The sequence below is a fragment of the Halichoeres trimaculatus genome, unplaced genomic scaffold (assembly GCF_033239565.1).
Source record: "Halichoeres trimaculatus isolate MK-OKI-2021-1 unplaced genomic scaffold, fHalTri1.1 fHalTri1_scaffold_14, whole genome shotgun sequence".
Taxonomy (NCBI): Eukaryota; Metazoa; Chordata; class Actinopteri; order Labriformes; family Labridae; genus Halichoeres; species Halichoeres trimaculatus.
In genome coordinates, this window is record NW_027437192.1 from 12,599,952 (window position 1) to 12,616,107 (window position 16,156).

At 38.0% G+C, this 16,156-nt stretch overlaps 1 protein-coding gene across 1 annotated transcript in view; it reads right to left on the minus strand.

Annotated features, from left to right (window-relative positions):
• Positions 1 to 16,156, minus strand: part of osbpl10a (oxysterol binding protein-like 10a) — a 77,134-nt gene that overhangs the window by 39,187 nt on the left and 21,791 nt on the right. The window contains exons 3-5 of the mRNA XM_074686925.1: positions 12,219 to 12,298; positions 6,634 to 6,702; positions 1,705 to 1,902 (exon numbers count right to left, since the gene is read on the minus strand). Of these exons, the coding sequence (XP_074543026.1) occupies positions 1,705 to 1,902; positions 6,634 to 6,702; positions 12,219 to 12,298 (347 nt within the window). The remainder of the gene's footprint in view (positions 1 to 1,704; positions 1,903 to 6,633; positions 6,703 to 12,218; positions 12,299 to 16,156) is intronic.

The following is a 16,156-nucleotide window of genomic DNA, read 5'->3' on the forward strand; positions in this document are numbered from 1 at the left end:
AGACTTTATCCAAGGTTAAGTTCTTTTTATGTTTCCAATATTAAAACAATATTTTCAGACCCAAATTTTCTTTTTTTTTTTTAATTCTTTATAAATGTGATATCAACGCTAAGAAAATTTCATTATTGGAATCCAGAAAAACAGCAACATTAAGGAGGCATATGTGTGTGTTAGTTTATGTAAACCAAGGTAAATTAATTTTTTTGGTGAAAGATGAACAGTAAAAGTAAATAAAACTAGAAAAGCACTCAGAGAGCACAGACCTCTGCCAATCATATGGTGTCACACAACACTTTAATGTTATACTCTTTAAGCAGACTGTCTGCTACAGTTTCAGGTTTGTACCAGAATTTGTGTGTTGAAAATTACGATGACCCAGTACATATTTCATATTCCAGATCTTAGTATCCAGAATATTGTCAGGATCTGGATCATACTTTGACATCTGTCAGAAATAAACGTGACTTTGTCTTCTTTTGTTTTGCAAAGCAATCCGGCCATTTATTTTGGAGTTATACACATATGGTGAAAACAGCCCAAATCCTGGATCCAGACAGTGATCCAGATCACCTCCAAAATTCAATAATTTCTTCCTTGTCCCATTTTTAATATTTCCTGAAAATTTCATCAAGATCACCTGCTACCTATTCATAAGCAACAGTCCTTGTTTTGATCACTGGTTCGACAACTTGCCATGGCCCTCTGCTTGCACATTATTTCCCATTTTCAACTCCTAACATTCCCTCTCTCCACAGGTCACTTATCCAATAAAAGGCCAAAAAGTAGTTAAAAATAATGTCCGGCACTAAAGGGAACAAAAACAGCCAATTCCAGTTGAATGATGAAAGAGAGAAAGTCAAAGACAATAATCAGCGAAAAGTGTTAGCCTGTTGTGTAAGCTAGCAGGAGAAGTTTTACTGTGGAAAAACTCCACAATTTTCAAGAACTATTTTGAAAACTTTGATCATCTATATTCTGTTAGTATAAAAAAAAAACAACCTCTCACTGTTATTCCACTGAAATGAATGCCAAGATGATTTATTGTAAACAAGGTGCTAGTAACAAAGCACAGACATGTAGAAATGTCTCCATAATTAAAATGAGTAAAATTAAATTCATGGACAAACTTTGAGTGTTTTTTCTGTATCTATTGTGTATTAATTATTCATAATGATTTCCTTTATTTGGAAATGTTTCTGTTTTTGCTGCCATCTAGACTTATGCTGTAAATTAGCATTTCGCAGTTTGCTATCCACATCATAGCATTCTCTATTTTTATTTAAGTGATGTTAGCCTACTGTACATGCTCTGCCTCTACAGACAGATGAATTACGTTTATGAATCCATACAGAAACCACTATCTCACAAGAACTGCTCTGTGATTATAGCCAAACTAATATTAAATGATGAGGAACCACAGATACTGTGCTTTTGTATATTTTCAGCAACATTTGGTTGATTAATTAACCTTTTTCACACTTTTTCAAAGTTATAAAATTGCTTTTGCAGTTTCCTAGCAATGAGTTTAATGAGTTTAATCATATCCAAACTGATAAAAATAATAACCAACGCTGTGAGAAAAACTCTTAATCTGGTTTAATGGAAACGTACAGATCCACTTTGGTTCCTCACCTCTACAAACGGTAAGTACATAAAAACATGGGAACACACTCAGAGCCTTGTTGCTAAGCTTCAAACACCCACCTCTTTGACCTCCAGCAGCCGTCCTGGGTACTGACTCTTGGCTCGCCGGGCAGCAGCCGGAGATTTGTGGTGGGTGATGGTGACGATGTTGCTGGGGGAGGCCGCATGGCTCAGGTGCCTCTGGGAACCCGGGGATGAAGATGGGGTTAAGTGAGGGAGGAGAGAGAAGCTACGTGTACGACCGGAGGACGAGGAGCCCTGGAGAAAGAGGGGAGATGACACAGAAAGCGAGAGTAGAGTGGGTTTTAAATGTTAAAGGTTCATGATGTTGTTAGAAGAAGATAGTACGCTCTATGAAGCTGTCTCATGATAAAAGGTTAAATGTAAAATGCTGGATACTGCTCTTTGAATAAAATGTATAAAAAGACAGAATCAGATTTATCATCTAGAGGAAAGAAGCTTTTATGTTTACGTTATGTACTAAATACTATCTAAAGGAATTACATTTTGATTAACTTCTTGTGTTTTTTAAGTTTCTCAGATCATGCTCTTACATGTCAACTACTTTCAATTACTTTGTCCTAACAAGAAAAGTTATTAAATTACCTGAGTGCACTCACAGAGTAATAAATCATACATTTATGTAAAAAAAAAAAAAAACCCGCTCAAGTTCCCTGTTACAGTTTTACTTAAGATTTCTTTCTTTGAACACAGCAGTGTGGCTTTGATTTATGCTAGCTAGCATTAGCCATCAGCTATTAACTATAAAGCTGTTAGCCAGTAGAGCTGGTCACTGCTTGTGTTGCTGTGTTTAACAGCATCAATGGGCTGGTGAACAAAAAGCTGTTAGCTGTTAGCAAAAGGTTTGCATAGATAGTTTTTCTGATATTAAATGTGCACTATTACCCTGAATTACTTTTCTACTCATAAAGAACTCAGATGACCTGAGATCATGCAAAAACACAACATCCAGAAAACCATAACAACCTGGTTTACAGCGGAAGTAAATTAAAAGACTGCTCCCCCCTTTTGTGTTTTTGTCTCTTAGTTTTCTGGGCCAAAGCCAGAGTCACATCTCATTCTTCACTCTGAAGCCTCCTTCTCTCCTCCTCTGTGACTCTTGTGTCATCCCCTCTTCTGACCTCTGTGCTCACACAGGCAGTGATGTCAGAACAGCATCTCTCTTTTTGTTTTTTATTAGATTAAAGACGATAGCAGAGGGGGAAAACAACCAGAGATTTATCCTTTAGAAGAGCACAGAGGCCTGGTCGGTGAAAATCAAATAAATAACTTGTACTTTAGAACAGTGCTCACTAAGAGAGGACGGCCAGCCTGTGGTTCTTACATCAACACACACATAAATAAGGTGAAATAACTGCATACAATACTCTATTTCATTATCACTGTGGAATTGAGAACATTATTCCTCGCAACAGGTGACATCTGCACGCTTTGTAGTTGGAGTTATTGGGTAAATATGAAATATTTTACCCATTTACATAAGAGAAAAATGTTGTGTAGTACATTAGCTACGCCACAAACTGTGAGTAAGCAGAAAAGGAAAAATCATTTTCTGCAACAGGAATAAATGACTGACATGTCGAGCTTGTGTGCTCCAAATCTGGCAATAAGCCCTGTACATTTCTATCAAACAAAATGAGAAAATGAAGATGTCAAATCATTTCAAAAAGAAAAAGTAAAGTGGGAAAAATACAACAAAATATTGAAGAAATGTGGGAAAATGGGTTGAATTGTGACATTTTTACTGGATATAATGAATCTAAACAGAATTCAGTCTAGTATTGAATCCCAGAGAGATAAAAATTGCAGATTTGAGTCTTTTTTCAAAGTGTTTATGACTCAATTTTTCCTTTTTTAACTCTTCTTGATTCTAGATTAATGTTTTTTTTGTCTGTGAAAAAGACTTGATTCACAGACAAAGCAATTCCTCTTTTTTTTGCATATTTTTGATTTTCTTCCTTTTAATTATTTAAAAAAAACACTTTTGATAACTGGTTTCAACTAAAATTTGTTAAATGATGATTCTTATTTAAACAAAACAAGATTTTTTTCTGGCATTTTTTGGAAAAATTTAGTAATTTATGAACATGAGACTGCCAGTATTCAGGTCCTGGAAAAAAAAACTTAAGAAAGGACATATTGCTGAAATGTTGCTCTACCATAACACACAGCACAGTCAAATTAAATGCATCCAATATGACTTAATACTGTGAAAATAACTTTGCCATTAAATAATAATAAAAGGTAAAACTTTACACAATTACATAATCCATAATTGGGACCAGATAGTTAATAAACATTATATTAAAGCAGACTGTGCCTGACAGACTCTGCTCAGGAGTAAAAGAAATCAGTGCCTGGAGTTTTACTGGTGTTTAGCTGTCGGCTGTCTGTGGGCGGACTCCGCTGTGAAGCAGAGTGGGTAGATGGTACAAGGGTCAGCTCCTGACCTGTCATTTTCTACGCTACAGGGAGAGGGCTAATTACACACAATTAGCTAGTCACTAATAAGCTTGGCAGTAGGACAAGAGAGTAGATTTTAGCTACCTGTGAACAAACTTTCTGACAAAAATACTGCCAACATTGGTTAATAAGCTAACAAGTTCATACTGTGACAAAAACTGCATTTGGAGTCCAGCACCGATTAAACCAACAGGAGGTCAGAGCTGGGTTGTACTCTAACATGCTCTCTTTAGTCGAGCAGAAAGTAAACAACATCACCAGACCATAGTTCACACAGTTTGACTTTGTGCCCTTCCTGTCAGGAGTGGTTGGGGCATGTGATTCCTCACTAAACACTGAGCGTGTACAAGGCTGTGGATTCAGTTTCCAATATTTGGTGCCAGGAATCGAAATAATTGTTTTCCAACCAGGAAATTTGGAGTGTCAGACATTTCACACTCTGCTTTCTGGTGTTCTTCTCATCCAGTTTCTATTATAGCTGCAGGTATTCATGGTGTACTTTCTAATACATCATTCACAAAATTGTACAGTAGGCACAGAAAAATGCATCCCCATGTTTTTCTTGTGTCCTGTAAGTAGAATTATTGTTAATTAACATCTAAAGAGATTACCGATGTATGAACTAAATTTTATATCTGTCACCAGGCCATTTTGAAAACTCTATTGTGATTGGTTAAAACCATATGACAACAGTGATTAATTCTCGACAACATTAAGGGAAGGTGAGGACAACACATTGTCATATCCAAGTGTTTCGTGTTTCACCTCTGCCTAAAGTGTCCGTTACCATTCTAAACCTGCACTCACAGTTTTAAGAAGATTCCTGTCTCAATCTATTCTTGAAAATCTGGTTATTATGACAGTTACTGGGAAAAGACAAAGGAGTAACATGATGAGAAACTGGGACCTAAACTTTCTCATAGAGAAACTTAAAGATTATGTCCTGCAATCCAGGCAACCTCAGCTCACTACGAAGTAACGTAAACCATAAACAGAAGTGACAACAGAACAATGTTAAAAGTTGTGACAACTTTGCCATTAAGATATAAAAGTCGACTGCAAAAGCTTGGAGGAGAGCTAAATGAGGACAGAAAAGTTAAATATTCCCTCACAGTTTCCGATACACTAGTCTAATTCTACTTATGTGGAAACGATTAATATCATATGAACAGAGACTAGACTGATTCATTTCACATCAAGGAATTGTCTTAGCATGTTGAGATTAGATGTCAATTGCACAATGACCTGCATACTAAACAGTTTTTCATCCTTGCAGCAACAAGATTTTTTTGAGATTTTTGATTTTGGGGAAGGGCAACAAGCCAATGGAGATGGTTATGTTTTTTTTTATTGTTTTGTTTGTTTTGTTTTGTTCTTTTTTTTCATCATAAATTTTGCAGTAATTTTTGACAGAACTTTAACTTTTCCTCTCATTAGTCCACTTCTGATGTTGTGTGTGAAGGATGACAACAGCAAAATGAAAATCGAAATAAAACGTGCAGTGAAAACTCACATTACTAATAAACTTCACCGCTGGCTCCATCTTCTGACAAAAATCGGATTATTATTTGATTTAAAGCTCAACCACAGAGATCAAATGAACTTTTAATTGAGATTAAGACGTGTAAAATGTTCTGTTGTGTCTTGAAGGTTTGCAACTTTACTCTACTCCAGATAAAAACACTTTTTTGTCTATCCTGGGAGAGAAAGTAGAAAACCAAAATATCCTGCCTCATATTTGTTTGTCTAACTCATCAGTTTCCTTCGAAAGGCCTCCCTGAGCCCACTTTGATAAATGTGTTTACTGCACCTGTATTGATCAGCAATATGAAAGGTGTCAGCACTCTTTTACACACTTTCTTATGAAGACCCTCGCTCCTGGCTCCTTTTCTGTTACAATAAATAAATCTTGTTACACCTTTCCTGTCAAAGAGGTCTGTTATCAGAGATGTAGCCGAGCCTGCACCGCTGGCTGCCTCATCACCACAGCGGCTGCGATAACGATCTGAGAGGCAGACAACGTCGCTCGGGGACGGATTAGACCACAGCAGTGGGTACAGTAATAACAGCTGCTGCCTCGGCACAGCCTCGCAGTCAATGAACAGGAACAAAACACCCGTTCAGCTCCGCCTGGCAGGAGGAAAAAAGATAGATACACTGTCCTCCTTCCACTTTTCTTTGCTTATCCAATTCTCTTTCCTCTTTGATTGCTTTTCTCATCGTGGCTGAGCAGAGTAATTGGACTTTCCTCCTGCCCCAGCTGTGCAGCAGTTTGGAGTAGTGAGGATCCACATGTTGAATAAACCTGTCCGATGCATAATCAGGCCGCAGTATTTCATGGCCTTAAAGGATACATGAGAGAGTGATTAGTCAGTGTAGTTTACAAAAACTCTGAAGCCTTTTACTCCCTGATGTTTGAAGATGAAACCATTTTTCTAAAGCTGTGAGCAGACTGTGCCTGAAGTCCTCTGAGATATCAGAGCTCAGGTGTGTTTGGGGGCTTACCAGCATCTCCTGGCCTCCTCCAGCTCTTTCCACACTCAGGTGTTCATCCGAGCCCTTCAGCTTCCTCACCTGAAACCAAACACAGATAAGAGATTAATCATTTTGATGAAAAACTTAAGAACAAGAACAGCCAAATAAAAAGAAAAAAATATGTAAAAAAAAAAATTTAATGATACTAAAAAAGCTTATTTTGAAGTCTTGGGTGGTTGAGCCCCATTGGCATGGACCAGTCATTTACTGTATGGTCAGTTTTTTTACAGTAGTAAAAGTAGCAGTAGTTTTTGGTGGGACATTTAGTAACAAGGGGGTGAGTGAAAACAAATCTAGCAGGAAAGACAGACCTGCTAATAAGTAAACAACACACACTTTCAGTTTCTAAAACTTATGGGCAATCAGTAAAATTAAATTCCAAAACAGAAAATCAGCCAAATGCCAAATATGTGCCTTGATAATTGGTCAAAGATACATCTGAGTACTGTTTTTAAGAAAAACGTAAAATGACTTTTCATTGGTCATTGAGCTCCCCAACGCTGACATTGGCTGAGAGACTGTGGACACTCTATAGCAGGCATGGGCAAACTACGGCCCGGGGGCCACATGCGGCCCGTTAAACGTTTTAATCCGGTCCGCCGAACTTGAAAAAATTAAATGAATAAACCTTGTAAATGTTTTATTTTCCCTGCAATTCTGATGTTTGCTAGATAGAGAGTTCACATTTAATATCAAAATATCACAAAAAAAACAAGTCAGTTTTTTTGTTTTTTAGATTTTGTTTTGAAACAGAATAACGAAAGAACAAACCATACACGCATTAAAAATCCCATTATAATTCCATTCTCGCATATTCTAATTTTAATTTCAAAACAAAATCAAAAAGCGAAAAGTAGACTGTTAGGTGTTTTCTGATTTTTGATTTGAAAACGAAAAATTGAATAACAAGTCGTTATCCGTTTTCCGATTTTGGATTCTAAAACGGATATGGAAAGAACGAATGATACCCTGATAGTTATCAAAGCACTCCATCCATCTGCTCCTGGTCCGGCCCCTTTATCAAATGTTGGAACCCATTGTGGCCCACAAATCAAAAAGTTTGCCCACCCCTGCTCTATAGGGTGGGGCATAAGTTTCCAAACATATGGAAAAATAAACATTCTTTGTTGGAAAACTGTTTTTATTTATAATATTTTCTCTACATGTTTACCGTTGTTTCAAAAACACATATTGGTATGTGTTTTACACTGTTGTTGAGCTAGCAATAGCACAGTTGGAAGTTATGCTTGTAACAGGGTTGGTACGTTCCTTCAGATGATTTATGTCTTGTATCTTTATTTGACACACAATGGCCTTCAAATGGCCCCAAAGATAGAAATTAAGAGGGGAGAGATCTGGAGATCTAGGAGACCATTCCAAATAAAATGTACATTATACATTTTCCTATGTATGGAAACTTATGGCCCACCCTGTACTTACTGTAGAAAGTCAAAAGTGGAGATACTCATTTTGTATTGGACAGTGATTTCTTATATGTATAAATTCTGTTGTGATGAATGGAAGACAGAAGTTTAATGCAACGTTTAATGAACATTTCCTGTACTGACATCTAAAGCGTAACCCATTGTAATTCCTTTGCCATAAATGAATTAAAGGTGCATCCAAAACAAGATACTGGCTGAGGAAAAACATACATATTATAATATACTTGTCAATTGTTTTCGAAAAATGTTACATTTGTATTATGTATCAACCATCAGCCAACTTGCTCTCCACTTTCCAGCATCTGCATCAGTTATCAAAAATTGATATGGTAGCAGCGATAGTAGCAGTTAAGTAGGAACACTTCTTTACTAAATGCAATTTAGTACAACAAAACATCAAAGTCTGACCTTAAATCTATCAAATACTTGAACCAACACTTCTCTGATAGGGTCTGTAAAAATGTATTTTATTAGCTTCAAAGTGTAAGGATTCACAGCAGGTGAGTTGTATTGCATCAGATTCTCTTTATAATCTGGCAACTTGTGCATTTGGATGATGATACATGAAAGCAACATGTCACAGCACAAGAAAAGTCCCAAAGCCATTTTGCTAAAGCCACTAACATCCATTAACCTCAGTGTTTGAAATATAAACCTCACACTGCTTTGATATACTGGAGCTATCAAACTGGCTTTAAAGAAGCTAAAAGTGCAACTAAAACACTCGACAGGAACTACGCGCTGGCTCATTCAGGCAGACCTGCAGCAAAAATACCAACAGGAAAATGTGCCTCCACTACTAACACACAATACTTAATTCCAAAAGTTTTCCAAAGAGATAAAAAGTTTGGATTATTACTCGGCCTCATGCACTGTTGGTTTACCTGCAGCAGAGCTCCAGAAGGAGCTCTATAACAAGCCTCATTCTCCACTGACTTGGAGGAATACAGATGTAACCCCACTGAGAAACAGACAGCACACATAAATACGCAAACTAATCCCTCGAGGCCTATGATTTAAAAAAAGTGCACATGCCTAAATCTTAATCCTTGGAACCCATATTAAAAATGACTGGTTGTGATAAGGCAGTTACTATGAACATCCAGCACAGTAATCTTTGAGAAATGAGCCTGCAGAGCTATGAAGAGGAGGGTGAAACAGGCGACATTTAGCAACACTTTCATCTTTAAAAAAAGCAGCAGGACTGAGCGACCCTATTTCTGAATCAGTGGAAGCGCTGGAAACTTTCCTGAATTAGACGAGCAGGAGAAGTTAAATGTGACACTTTGAAGCTCAGCTCTACAAAAAAGAAGAACGTGTCAGTCCTGGGTTTTTATTTTGTCCCTTATTTGCCCTTTTAATGGCATTTTTCTTTACTTGTGATTGTTTTCTTTACCCTTCTCTGACTCATTGTCTCTTTCTTCGATCATATTTCCTGTTCAACCTTATGTACTTTTTTTATCTTGTGATCTCTTTGTTTGTCTGCATGGCGAGACTGTGACAGGGAGTCAAAAGAAATCTCGCTTGAATAACCCTTGAAAGAAAATTATGCTACACAAGACAGATTGAAACCACCCGACTGAGTCAACTGTTGCTTTCAAGTAATTGAAAAGTCCTTTACAGTCTGTTGCTTTTTTAATAAAAGTGCATTCATACCCCTTTTGTTTCCTGAGACATTTTGTTTTCAAGGTACGGTGCCAGATTCTATTAAAGTGAGTAACTGTTTGTTTGGAAAACATCAATATTTAAGCTTCAAAGTTTGTTGGTAATTGAACATGAGCCTGCTGCAGTACTTCATTTATATGAATAATTTGATTGACAGGCAGATTCTGTTTGCATAGAATTATTTTTATAAATTAATGTAAAATCTCTCCTTAGGTAGGGTGACAAAACTGATAATAAGAGATAATCCTTTAATTTGTCCCACAAGAGAACAGATTTACAGTAGCATGCAGTATACAGTTAGTATAAATCACAGTAAGTAAATAAATTATTGCACATTCCTAAGATATAGGGTTTCAACATTAACAGGACTAAAAGTTTACTGGTGATTAAAAGGTCTGACAAACCCGTTTATGTCTCAGTTTTGAATAATCCCTGTCCTGTTTTTAAACATTTGAAACACCAAAACAATGCACCGCGCATGCAGTGATGTTGTTGCCTGGGATTTTGCTGTTTTAATCAGCAGATAAACATCCCCCAATGGATATTAACATTGTTTAAAGATGACCATGAATTTGCCCAAATGTGTCAGTAAGTCTTGGTGTGCTGCTGTCTCTTACATCAAGAACACACCAGATGCGTCTCCGGTCTGGCTTTGCTTCGTTGTGTGTTGACTGAGAGCGTACGTCAACCCAACACCGGCTGCGTGTTCAATCCGGCACACAGCATGACTGATGGACAGCTGGAGTCAATGAGTTCCTGTGTACTTCCTGTCCCGCTTAATCTGTGTTTTGTTACATTGATGCATCACAGTTTAGGCTTGAAGCAAAAATACTGTTTTGTATCTGCTGCAACTAGCCAGAGCAGGGACGCAGCCAGACCCAATCAAGTGGAAGTTCACACATTGACTTTAATAGAAACCTATCTTATCCGGTGCCATGACAAAGCGGAGCCGGACTGGACACATCTGGTGTATTTTGGCTGTTAGTTCAGGGGTTCCCAAGCTTTTCAGCCCACAACCCCCAAAGCAACAAAGCAGTAGTGCTGGAGACCCCTGCTGCAGGTCTACTATGTCCAAAAACAGACAAAAATGACAAAAATTAATTTAGCTGAGCAGTAAAAATAAGACTCCATGTGCATTGCTTGCCAAATTAATTATGGCATAAATTTTCCGTTTGCTTGTTGTATGTTAAATGTAAACCTAATTTTGTTTATATTTTTAAAATAATGGATGAAGCATGCAAACATAAATATTTTTTGAGTTTGAAAGGCATTTCGCAATCTCCAAAGAGGGGTCAGACCCCCACCTAGGGAACCACTGCTCTGTTAAAAAATAATTTGTCATCTTGTTGCCTTGACTGAGTCAAGTTAATTTAACCTGAAGTGTCAAATAATTTGAACAAGAAAAAAAGGTCAAGGGAACTATAAAATATGTTGGTTGAACTTAGTTCATCAAGTTCTTTACAGCAAAGTAATTTTGTTATGATTGTATTTTGTCTGGGCAGTCTGTGTTCTAAATGGCACAGACCCAATGCATACACTCCATGACAATAACCTGCTGTCTTGTCTTTCCTATTCCTAACCCATCAACACATCTCGTTTATTTGTATTAACATTGAATGCACTGTAAAAAATCATTGAGTACATGGGCCCATGCCCTGTAGGGCACAAATAGCCTGTCCATGCCGTGTGAAGCACAGAGGACAGGTCTGTGCAGCAGAGCACAGACAGGTGGTCTGTGCAATGGAGCCTCGATGGCCTGTGCCCCCTGCAGTGTAACAGTGTAACATTTAACGGCACAGCAGGGCTTTATATCCTCTGTGTTTCCTTCTCACTCATGGTTGATTTGTGTGGACATAGATTTTTAAGTTGAAACGTGTGTGAAATCACTTTTTTTACAGTGTGGCTGGGTCAGCCACTCTGTGGAGAATAAATCTAGAGCAAGTCAAGAGTCATGTCATGCGAAGTGTTGCAGTTGTTTTGCTCCATTGGAGATTTCAGAGAGAAAAGAGGTGTTTTAAACAGGCCAAAAATAAAGTGAATGACTGAATGAGAGAGGATGCTGGAGTCATCTGTAACTTGCAGCAGCAGCTAAAACTCTACAGGCGGACTTTAAATGAGACTCAGGGGAGATGATGCCATTGAAAGAGAAAAGTGGTGTAGAAAAACGGGGCAGAAAGAGTAGGCTGTAACCTGTAGAGGAACCTGTAGGATGACGCACAAACTGTTGAACTTCTGATTCAGAGCACAGCTCAGGTAAACTGTCACATTTGTACACAGACACACCGGAGATGAGGAATCCCCTGGGAAATGTCAAGGCTTTGTCACCCACTCATAAAACATACGCCACAAGCTAAGACCAGGATTGTGTTTACAGCTCTGTTACTCTGTGCAAGCTAGTGTGAGTGTGAGAGAGAGACTGTGTTAATGCATGTGGATGTCTTTTACCTTGGCACTGCTGTCAGAGTGACGTCTGGCACATGCTTGGAGCTGACTGATCCAAAACTGCTGCTCCTTGGCATCAGATGCTGTAAAGACACAGACAACAAAGGAGGATTAATGAAATTACACGTTTTAACTTCCTTTAGTAACAAGACTCCAAGAAGACACCCTGACATGAGTTCACAGTCAAGTCAAGATGCGTTGAAAGAAAAACAACCAGTGTCTATTCTGCCATTTGTGTGTAGAGTTTAGGAGAAAATAGGAGATTTTGCTGACTGCTAGAAGTAACTGAGGGTGTTAATGGGGGTCATTGTATTGACTGAAGAAGTCTGAGTTAAAAATAGCCAAAAAGCAAAAGAAGAATTATGTTTCCCTGTCAGCTTGTTATTCTTGTTGGAGTTACAGGAGGCTCTGAAAGGAATTCAGACCCCTTCATTAGCTGATAAAGAGAATTAAATTGTATTATTATCAGATGAATATGCACAAAATGTTCACATTAATTTGCTTTCTGAATGTCAATTTAGATTTTTCTTAATAGACTTCTTTGGAGCTACAATTTTATTCCATTTAAGCCCTTTTAAATGCAAATGTTAAATTAATAATCTGATTGTCAAATCCATTTAATGTCTGAATTGTATTCCCAGAAATGTTCCCTATTTTGGCTCCAAATCTAGCAGCATATATCTATCTTTAGGACCTTCTTGGGAGTACTTTTAGCTCAAACATCACTAGATAGGTAAGATCAGTCTGCCAGTGTCACAGAAGGAGAGGTTGGACTCCACTCTTGATCTACAAAGAGGAAAAGTGGTGCACTGGGAGCAACAAACACAAACCCACTCCTACATATAGCATTGGGGCAGGTGGTGGGTTTTTGAGGTTTCAAGTGCAGCTTTATTGTTATTTTAGGAGGCAGCCTCTCTTGCCAACAGCCCTTGTTTGCAGTGAAGTTGTTTTCTGTGAACTTCCAAGATTTTCAAGCACTCTTCCAACTTGGACTGAAAAAAAAATTGTAACATTATATAAAAGGATATGAACCCTAAAGGAAAAGAACATTATACTCCTGTACAAGGAGGGCCAGAGTCATGTCCACTTGCTGATAGGGATGGGGACTAAATTAGGTACTTGTATAGGTACCAGCCGAATTCTGTCAAAAGTACCGGGTACTGATTCACGTAAAATCAGTAGTAGAAGAGTAGGTGATTTTCCATGCTGGACATGAACACAGCATTGCAAGGTTATATAGTGAAGAATTAATATGATAAATTAAAAAAAACATTCTATTATTAAACAAATAGATATTTTTTACCACATTAACACACAAAGGTACCAAAAAGTGGTACCATTATGCTGATTGCCAGGTATTTGGAATCGGTACAGTATCATTTTAAATGTGAATGGTACCCATCCCTACTTGCTGAGGAGACTGAGGTCATTTGGAGTGTGCAGGACTCTGCTCAGGACATTTTATAACTCTGTGGTAGCTCCTTCACTTCTCTGTGCCGTGGTCTGCTGGGAAGCAGGGAACGCAGAGAGGGTCAGGAAAAGACTTAACAGACTGGTCAGGAGGGCAAATTCTGTCCTGGACTGCTCCTTGGACTCCCTAAAGGAGGTGGATGAGAGGAGGAGGCTGGTAAAACTTGCTGGTAAAGTTTACTTTTTAGATCTTACCTTACATTCTTCTTATTATTTCCATTTTGCAATTTGCACTCTGATTGTTGTAAAGCTGCTGTAACACAAAAAATTCCTCCATGGGGAATCAACAATAAATATTATATTCTATTCTAAGGTGAGTGTTAATGTGCACATTTTTGATTTTGCCAGACGTGGAAAGAGACATTTAACACTAAAGCTGAAGTTCACATGGTTTGACTACTGTAATCTGCCCATGTGTAACAACTGACTGCTGTTCACACATTGTACTGTTGTCACACTGGCAAACGTGTATCCTTGCTAGTCCCAGTGTTAAGCTGCAAATCACCCGTTTGCAGACAATAGCGTGCACCTCACAGGAGGGTGCGATGTTCACTGTAAAGCAATTTACAGCAATAGAAACTTTTTATTTTTGGGATCTTTTTTAAAGCATAAGACACAACATTTGTTGGATTGATTGGATGTAATTGCGCAACCAGGGTGTGAGTATGTTTGTGTTGGTGGTAACTGAGTCCAGTGAAAAATGTGTAGTGGATGTATGCTGTTGTGCAGATGTATAACTTCCAGAGAGACCCCCTTGTACAGACATTTTTACTGTGGATATTCTCAGCGGTGGGTTGCCTAAAACTTCTACAGATTACCTTAAGTACAATTTTGAGTGTAAATCATATATTAAATAATATATGACCCAACATAACAATGGTGCTTAGATTTTGAATGACAGCTTGGATTTTAACCAAACAAACTTTTCATCCGTCTGTTATTCAGCTTTATAAACAATAACAAATCAGATTCTCTATGAATCTCTTTATTATAAAAAAAAAAAACTCTGTTAGCCTGGTGTTAAAAGCAAAATAAAAACCGCAAAAATTGTAAATGTTGAAGAATCGCAATGCAAATCAAATTGGCACCCCAAAAATTGTAACAAAATTGAATAGCGAGAATAAAACGTCCCATATCGTCCAAAGCGTGACTAAGGCTGCCTTGGACATCAGTGAGGATGACCTGCTGGATGTCAGTGATCCCGTCTATACAGGCATTATCATTCATCTTGCCAACTCTCTGCGAGGCCATTCAATCCTTTTACCTTCATGATAACATCCTCAGCACTGGTTCAACATCTGACCCTCTTCATTTTTTCCTCTTATCCCAAATTGAACATTTAGTATTCGGGAAACAGCGGTTATTCATTCTGCCAATTTTTGAAGATCACAGGAAGCGGTGTGTTACTCTATGCGTGTGTGTGGTTTTCCCCTTTGGCAGCTGATACAATACACCCTGTTATGTGAACACAAATAGCCAGTTGAAGCCTGGACTTGCTGACTAACAGAGAGAGCAGCGGGCCTTACAGTTGAAGGAGACGCTGACTGTCTGCTTGTGCTGATCCTCTTCAGGTCAAACAGGAAAACAATATTCTTCTGATCACATTTCACTGACTAATTATCAGACAGAAATGCCTTTGATAGACCAGAGAAGGTTTAGTTCAGGCTGTAGGTCAAACGAAGCAACAACAAAACAAAGAAATACACAGACAGAAAATCGGACCTGATATCTGATGTGTATAGAATTACCGCACTACAACCAGAGCTTGTGTTAAGTGACCTGGAAATACACTTTAATACCAAAAACTCCAAGCAAGACTGACAAATCATCTAGCTAGTGTTAAAACTAAAATATACATATAAAGTAGACATACAGGTGCCAATTTCCTTAATTTTGGGGGATCAGGGATTGGCCCATCTTTACATATGAAACTGATCTTATATACTTCTGCAAAGGTCTGACAGCCAGCCAGTGTCGCTTTAAGTTAAAACATGAAGATGTTATTGTTTCGCAGGTATTGTTCAATGATTTTCAATAAAATAGGATTGGAATATTGAAGGTATATGCTGTAAGTTATAAAAAATAAAAATAGGTATCAGCCCAAATCGGTATCGGCAGGTCAGACTCTTTAAAGATCGTGTGATCGGCCAGAAAATTGCGATCAGTGCCCCCCCTAATATAAAGTTATCAGAAAACTATCTGATTAAACTAAAATGAGGTTCAAGTGCTGCCAAAACAACAGACTTAGTTCAGATCCGAACAAGGTTGTAATCATAGAGTCAGTACAGAGACTCATCTTCATGAACCTTAAATCTCTTTATAAAAAGCATCCTCTTTCTGTACAGTTGCCAAAATTCATATGAGAGAAGTTGATTAAGCTGTTTTGGCTGCACGCAACCTACAAGGATGCTCGCAGGCTCAAGGTCTAATTGGCTTAAGGCTTAACAACGTCCAACTACATCCCCTCAGTC